General features: G+C 37.4%; 2 protein-coding genes across 2 annotated transcripts; both read right to left on the minus strand.

Moving 5' to 3' along the window:
- Nucleotides 1-285: 285 nt before the first annotated feature.
- On the minus strand, nt 286-2,220 carry LOC107086166 (tetranectin-like). The gene is made up of 3 exons (XM_015376949.1): nt 2,027-2,220; nt 1,799-1,897; nt 286-1,310 (listed from the first exon to the last, which is right to left on the minus strand). The coding sequence occupies exons 1-3, from the start codon at nt 2,121-2,123 to the stop codon at nt 907-909; spliced, it is 600 nt and encodes a 199-aa protein (XP_015232435.1). The 5' UTR covers nt 2,124-2,220; the 3' UTR covers nt 286-906.
- A 1,884-nt stretch (nt 2,221-4,104) lies between these two features.
- On the minus strand, nt 4,105-7,512 carry LOC107086167 (GTPase IMAP family member 4-like). The gene is made up of 2 exons (XM_015376951.1): nt 7,400-7,512; nt 4,105-5,497 (listed from the first exon to the last, which is right to left on the minus strand). Exons 1-2 carry the CDS (start codon nt 7,509-7,511, stop codon nt 4,440-4,442), a joined length of 1,170 nt encoding a protein of 389 aa, XP_015232437.1. The 5' UTR covers nt 7,512; the 3' UTR covers nt 4,105-4,439.
- Between the last annotated feature and the right edge of the window lie 1,045 nt (nt 7,513-8,557).

Here is an 8,557-nt window from a genome sequence, read left to right on the forward strand (position 1 = left end):
CTGAATATCACAGGGAGGACTTCTGTCATTCTGAACAATAGCATGTTGTTTATATGGAGAACTTTTCATTCAGGAACGTTTAAATGGTTTAAACTTTTGAAGATTGGAACTTGTGGAAAGAGGGCATGGAAGAACGAGACTGAGGAAAGTGATGGAATTAAACGCTGAAAGAGACAGATTTGCCAGTCCGAACCCCACCTTTAAAACTGCAGGCACTGTCCTATTGTCATTTACAGCTTGTTCTTCATTTCCACCCTTGTAACCTTATTACAACAAAAGAAGGAATCGAAATTCAGAGTTTATTAAAAAGTATCATAGGATACATCGCATAATAAAAATAAAAGCAGGATTAGTACAGTGGAGAAATGCAAGATTCATTTGCTTTAAAGAAAACTGCAATTATACTTGACAGTTAAGTTCAGACCAGCAGTTCTCAAAGTGAGACATGCTTCATTGTTTACATGAGGAAAATAATTTATTGTTTAAAAAAAGTAAGAGTCAGGAAAGTTGCCAGCACCTTCACCTTTTCTTTTTCTTTTACACGTCGGTATTCTGGTCAGTTGAAAATAACCTGCTTACCGGTAGTTTTTTTTAATAGCATGTTAAAAAAAAAAAGTGAATTTGGTTCAGTGTTTTCTTTTTTTTTTATACTTTTGGTTATGATAAAACCCTTCTGGTTTTATCATAACCAAAAGGAATGCTGCAAATGACATACCAGCACATCATTTTTGTCAAAATACAACCAGGGTTATGTAACTATAACTTTGACCTCAACATCTCATTTTGGCCTGGATGCAGTTGAAAATCACTGGTTTGAACTCTTCATTAGAACTGTAGGCTGCAGGAGAGTGTACAGTATACATAAAGCAGCTGTAACGAAGTGCACAGTCCAGGATGAGCAGGGGATCAAACTATGTTGAACTCGCAAACTGAGAGCTTCTCCTCACGGCAGTTCTCATCAAGCCATTTCCCGTTGGATGCTGAAAGGGCACCACAGTTCTGGGATTTGCCCCCATCTGGCTGAGGAGATCTGAAGTCGGATGCATCCCAGTTTTTGTAAGCGACGCTTAAGCCAGCTTGGTCTATCCACTGGCCTTCGGTGCTCATGTCGTTGATGCCAATCCAGACCTGCTCATCCAGGCCCACACTCTGTCGGATGTAGTCCCTAAGTTGGTCGTTCTCTTCACTGGAGGTGGGTGTACCGAGGACGCCACCCAGGGCGTAGCAGTCATCACTGGCAGTGTGATAACTTTTCTTCAGAGGTTCAGCCAAATAACACTTTCCATGGATCTTTATTCCTCTTAAACACACTGTAAAGCAAGAAAGAAAATAGATGGATTTTGGAAAATAAGCGTCCCTCAGGCTTTTGACTCCAGGCTGATTACACGTGTATGAGCTGACTGATAATCTACCTCAGACAAACAGCATACAACTATACTTTAACCTTAAACTTTTAAGTATTTTTAACTGGGTAAGAAAGCATAACTTCAGGTTTTCTACACGTTTCACTGGTTGTTACATTTTAAACAATACTTTCATGAAGTAATGTTCTGATTTTTTACTGGGTAAAGACAAACAAACAGTTCTCAATTTAAATTAAGTGAGTAGTGACTGAAAATAGCATTATTGAAAAAATATCAAAGGCTCCTATATGCAATTATTGGATTGTATCAGTACCCGAATGTGATCTATTCATGATGTATCAAAATACATTGCTTCCTAATTTGTACTGTAGAAGCTTTTATATCTTCTGTCTGATCATCCTCTGTAAAGAAGCAGCTTTGTTGCTTGAATTCACCTGTTTGCAGAGCTTGTTTTTCCTTCAGCAGATTGAGCTCCTGAACAATGTCATCAATCTGTTTCTGCAGTTCCATCACAGCAGCATCCCTCGAAGGTTCTGATTGAAGACACAAAGCACTGTCTACATAAAACTCCAAAATCAAAGTGCACATAGGATGACAGGGTCAAGAAAAATATTAAAAAAAACAGTTCTGGCCTTCATACCCGTGAAAGTATCTCCATTTACCTTTTTTCACCGACTTCTTCCTTGCTGTGTTCTGCTGAAGAGAGCAGTGGATGAGCAGCAAGACGCCCAGCAGAACAGAAACTCCTCTGAACTCCATTCTGAAACCTGTTGATTGTGGCTCCTGCAACGTGGATGCTCACAAATTTATCCATCTCCCTCACACCCTCCCTTCCCATCCCTCTTTACAAAGGAAAAGTACTGGAAAAGCTGTTTGTGGGGAACAAGAGTCAAACCTCAGCAGCCTGGAGGGATGGCGTGCTGTGGCGTCCCATCTGGCTCCAGTCTCTTCACGTGGAAGCAGCGTGCTGAGCAGAGCCAAGCCCGTGAGGCAGGTGCAGACAGGGTGGAGCAGGACTATTACATAATCCTTCAGCTGCTTTCATAAAGGACAAAAAAGGTCTAAACTCTGATTCTACTGTTGCATAAACTATTAATTTCTTAGGCTAATTTCTAATTTTGTTCTTTAAGTTGCCCTAAAAGTAATTGCTAATATAAGGTTAAAGATAGTATTAAAGACAGATGATGATTTCCCAATCTCAGCACTCTGCAGAAGTTTCAAAACATTCCTAAACTGTATGTATTTAACCTTTTATGATCTAGGTTTTCTTATTTTCTTCTTCTAAAAATTTGAGCAGAAAATGGGAAGACTGTACGTCTTTGTGGCAAGTTGATGGCAGAAAAGAGCAGAAAGATGCAATAAAAAATAAAAAAATCTAAGTTAATGCAAAGGTTAATAGCTTCTCTGACAGAAATGTGAGAAAGTTTTGGTTTGTTTTGGGCCTTTTCACTCTCGTTAAATACACCCTGCAACAGTTCCAGGGAAGACTGGAAAGAGTCCAGCGTCCCGTCTCGACTTTGTGTAAAACTTCCACTGCAGAGTCCCTGCTGACGTGGCAAACACACAACTATGCAGAGAAGCTCAAACTGGTGTTTTAACTTCTCAGATCCACAGGGATGATGTTCCTGCTTAAAACTCAAATTTTAGCTCATAAATAAATATGTTTTCATAAATAAACTTCATGATATTATGAGTTGAGTTTTCATGGGATTTGACTGATAAATTGATACATTTTTTAATATTTGCACTGAATGCCAGTAAGGGTGGATTGCGAGTTCAAATGTGATATTTATTTTTTTGAATTAGTGTGTGTTCACTAATTCAATTTTTTCGTAGAAGGCCATTTTTTTTTTTGCTTCCTTAATAAAAACAAATCATCCATGTCTGGGACCATCACACTCGCCCCTTTTTAAGAGTAGGTATAAAGTTCCTCATCTGAAGCAAAGCTTTGTGTTGCTTTTACTAAATTGTGTTTTTTGCTTTGAAACTTTCTTATTGATACCTTTTTTGCTAGTCTCCTCTTAGATTTAGATCCCGAATAGAAACCTTAACTGGGGTAAAAATTTCTGTCGTGTTGTACATGTTCCTTTGTGATCAACTGGTCATCGATGTGCTCCTAGAATAATGTTGGTCAGATCCTGGAAAGGTTAGAGTGGTTTTATTATAAAATGACGCTGCTTCATTGGCTGTTAAGTCATTAAAATAGTTTATTAGTAATCCAATACAGTAACATGCCACTGCCTCAAACATTACAATACATATATGATTGCAAACAAAATGCATTTCCCATTCAGTTTAACTATTTTTATTGCAAAGATAAAGGTTAATTTGTCATTTCATTCTCAACTTCACAAAGGATTTACATTAGGATCTTAAAGGAAATTAAAAAATTATTAAAAAAGCGTGAAGATTGGTTGAAACAGCGATCATAAAGCAAAAATTATTACTAAAATATTTCAGCATGAATATTCAATAGTTATTGACATAGCAAAGTGAGAGCGCTATATTTACTGCCAGTATTTCTTTGCAAATATTGCTAAACCAATGATATGTCAGAGATGACAGCTTCTGAAAGCTAAGAACATGAATCAGGCAATACTTACAAAAAGCAGGTATTTCAAATTCTTGCAAAACTTGAAAATAATACACAAATATTTAAAATACTAATTACCAAACATCCAAATGACAGTTTTTTTTAAACACCAAATTCCTTGTGCACTGATCAGTAAAGAAGCTGAGCACCTTCTTCAGTAAAAGACTTAAACACCCTCAGCTGAAGATATGAAGTTAATTGAAGCAAAAGTTAATCACTAAACCTGGATGTTTTAAATCAGCTTCTTTCCGTCCCTTTGGTAATTGTTAATATGCAGCAGTATGAAGGGGTCACACTCTGCGTGAGCTTTTCTTTTTCTATTAACACAATAAAAGAGAATAAATGCTGTGTGTTTTTTATGCTCTAGGTGTGTTTTATACTTTGTTTTCTTTGGGAGATTTACAATTGCCTGTGTTTTTATTGTCATATTTTTGTACACACCCTGATATTAATAATGAGTGCAAGTTTACAAATGTTCCCCTTTATTTTGAAAACAGGCCTTTAAAGAACCGTACAGCATGTTGAGCAGCCATAATCAGATGATAAAAAGGATTATTTTCTTCAGCTTCAACCCTGGCCTCAGATTCATGTCTGGACTGCAGCTCAGATTTTGCTTTTTCAATTTCTCTCTCATGCTCTTCCTTCAGTTGCTCTTTCATGGCTTTAAACTCTCTTTCTCTAGCCTGTCTCTCTTCCTCCCTTTTTTCCATTTCCTTCTTTCTCTCCTCGGTCATCTCAGCCTTTTCTCTCCTCATTTCCTCCTCTCTCTCCCTCTTCTCCCTTTCTCTCTCAGCCTGGAATTGCTCGTTCATTTTCTGGATTTCTTTCTGATACTTTTCTTTAATATTTTTCTCCAGTTCTTCTTTCTCTTTACGTATCTTTTCTTCCTTCTCCTTCAGGATATGTTGTTTCTTCTGTTCGATTGCCTTCTCAGCCTCTTGAAACATCTCATTGGTATAGTGACTTCCTCCGTTCTTTTCAACTATTTTCTTGATCTTCTGGAGCAGCTTGTTGACCTGAACTCTATCTTTATCCTTATTGTTGAAGACATGATATTGGCCGTTACATCTGGACACCAGTTCATTCAAATCTTCGCTATCATGAAGAAACTCCTCAATGGTGCAATCAAGGTCATCCCCACGAGTAAAGAGAACCATGCTGTATTTGTCTGCAGCCTCTCCAAAGATCTCTTGGATCTGTTGCACTGATCTTTTTTCCTCTTCTGTGAATCTGCCCACTGCAGTGACCACCAGGAAGATATGGGGTCCAGGTGCAGCGTAACTGATGCACTGACTCAGGTCTTTTTTTGTTTTATCTTCTCCAAATCTGGTGTCAAACAGCCCTGGAGTATCAATGACAGCAACCTGCTGTCCGTCAATCTCAGAGTAACATTTGGAGCAGTTGACAGTCATGGATTTGGGGCTGCATTTGGACTGAAAGCAGGGTCGACCAAGAATGGTGTTTCCAGTGGAACTCTTCCCAATTCCAGTCTTCCCCACCATCACAATCCTCAACTCATTGTCGTTTGTAAAGTTTATTCCTATAAAGAGGAAGGATGGAAATTCAATTAGAATAATCATCATCATCATATTTGAGGCAAGACTTAAAGTTAAAGTGAATTTTTCAACATGCTTGCCCTCTCCACTTTAAACTAAAAATGAACATGGACAACCCTCTACCCGCTCCTGAGAGGGAACGCCTATTAAACACTTGCAAGAGCATGCAGGAGCCCATTTCTCCTTGTGCACGCTCTGTTTCGCTCTTACAAGCTTACTTTCCAAAAGAAGATTTGCAATTTTTCCACTATGTCAGACTCACCACCGTTAAGTGAAAATGGGGGGTGAGCACGTAGGATGGCCTTACGTAAACATATCACCAGAATGATATTCAATTAGGAGGACCGCTTATTTCGCTGATCCACCCAGAAAAGAAATATCCTCCACTATGTCTTTAAGCTTCTGTGTATTTGAAAGACGGATGATGATAAAGGTATAACCTAAGAAGGCGGTAAGGGAATCAATAAAATAATGATAACCATGTATATAGAATAGAATAGAATAGAATAGAATAGAATAGAATAGAATAGAATAGAATAGAATAGAAAATCCCTTTATTGTCCAACAATGGGGAGATTTTGGTGTAAAGATCAAATCTGAGACATTTTTTAATTTTACAATATAAAATGTAAAGCCTTTTTGGTTTTACTGCCACAAGCACATAAGGTACATTTTACATGTGCTAAAAAAATTACTTTCATATTTGAAAGGGAGCTGCTGTTGGTGAGATGTATTGTGTTCACTTTCTGTTTCTACTGTTGCTCAGGCTCTCTCCACCTGAAAACAATGCAGGCTACATTGATAATTGGCAATCCTTTCTGGGGAGAACCTGGTCTTATTATGAGAGACGGCATTCATTCCACTTTGGATAGTGCAGCTGTTCTTTCTGACTGATTGATTGACTGACTTTAATGATCTCACAGTGGAGACACTTAGAGAAATCTACTCATTACATCAGCTCAAAAAGTCAAAGGAGAAGACAAGGTGCCAAAGGAAGAAAAAGGTACATGGGATATAAACCGTATATATAGTGCATCCACATATGACAGCTTTTTTTTTAAATATATATATATAGTAGGATTATTATACAGGGTAATTGCACAGGGTGTTTACATGGGTATTTATATAGTTGGATATTTCCATTTATATATATAGTTATCGCAGTGGGTGTCAAATATAGAGAAATAGTTGTTGCTCAAGGTATCAAATAGCAATTGCACATTATAAATTGCAAAAGTTATTGCTGTTGAAGTGTGTGTCACATTGTAGGGTGTGTTTGCAGCAGGGATGAATGAACTGTGGTAGTGCCCCTTTTTACAAATAGACTGTAAAAGTTTTTCTGTAAAGGAGCTGCTCAACTCCTCTACGGTCTGGTGCAGAGGGTGGAAGTGTTGTCCATGATGGAGCTCGGACAGCACCCTCCTCTTTTATAGGAATCTGACCATGTTTGTTAGTGGATGTACAGTGTGATATGCCATCTGCACTGCATCCAAAACCACTGCAGCAGCTCATCAAGACTGCACTATGGATTGTTGGCTCCCTACACCCACTTAAGCGACCTACTTGATCTGTCTCTTTCAAAGGGTCACAAAAAGCCTTTCCATTTAAAATGATTACATTGACATTGAAAATAAAGGAGCTTAGGTTTACAGTTAAGCGATTATTTTACATAAATAGACAATTACCGGTATAAATATTGACATATAGGATCACTTCAAGATACCATTAGAGGCCAATAAATATTAAACAAATTTGATATAACATTGAAAAATGAGGAAACCCCCAGAATAAGATAAAAGGTTGTGAGTGGTAAGTTGTCTGTTTACATGTTTTTGTTGGAGCATATTGATCTACATCAAATTAAACTAATATTTATTCTGACTTACCAGAGTTGCTGGCCTTGTTTGAGCTGACACTGTAGCTGTCCATCCTCAGTCGAAGGGAGTAGTATAGAAACTGCAGCAAATTTGGAGCCTGAACGTTGCTTGCATCCTGCATCTGGCTTTTAAAGAGTCCTACCGTCAAGATGAAAGTAAAACTAAAGCTTTGATTGGCTCTTTCTGCCCTTACATTTTTGCACACCATTCTTTGTACTTTACTTTGTACTTTAATTTTGTCAGGACATTTGGGTCAGACTGCACTTAAATAAAAGTAGTTGAGAAAGAAAATCCCAGAAGAGAAGCATTAAAATATGCACATGGGGATTATTATTTAGTAAAAGAAATTCCTCCTTATAAAAAAGAAATGAAATAAAATAAAAAAAAAAATAATTAAGCAATTTCTTTGTCTGGATCAGGAACATCTTTCATGGTTAGATTTACAATAATTATACAATAATTCTGCTGTTTAATTTTCTCTCTGCAAAACCCCTAGACTTACATCCTGGCTCGGTCTCTTCATACTTTCCCATTTGACAGAAATGGAAAACCGTTAAGAGAAACAGCAGAAAAAAGTGAAACCAAAACCAAAATAAGTGATTCTCTGTCTGATTTTGTTTATGTTAATATTTTGGTGTCCCTTTACACAACTGTAAATATGTGTTGCTATTTTGCAGTTCCTAACTACTATAGTAACTCCTATAGCTTGTTTGAAACAAACTATATGAGTTAATGGTTAGCTGTAAATTCTGTAAAGATTAAACTAAGCCACATCTTGTGTGCTTCCTGTTCTCAACAATCAAAAACTGCAGCAGGTCACTATGATATAGAAGAATGTAATCTGTGGTTAAACATTTCTCAAACTTTTGTTTTTTTCACAGTCAGCCTGTTGCATATTTACTGCTGCAGCACAGTTCAGTTTCTACTAAACTGTATTGAGTAACAAGAAAAAAAATCTGCTCATGTTTGATTAACAGAGTTAACCCTGTTAAAGGAAGGTGTTCAGGCTGTAAAACTGGGCTAAAACCCTGACCGTTTGTGATTAAGTTCTCTGTTTAATTTCTTAAAACATGAAGTGTGCATTACGACTAAACATCTCTGGCATCATCTGCCCGTATATACATTGTTCTATAAGGTTTCCTCCACGTTCAGATATAGTATATATAT

This window comes from Cyprinodon variegatus, unplaced genomic scaffold (assembly GCF_000732505.1).
Source record: "Cyprinodon variegatus isolate N-32 unplaced genomic scaffold, C_variegatus-1.0 Scaffold144, whole genome shotgun sequence".
Taxonomy (NCBI): Eukaryota; Metazoa; Chordata; class Actinopteri; order Cyprinodontiformes; family Cyprinodontidae; genus Cyprinodon; species Cyprinodon variegatus.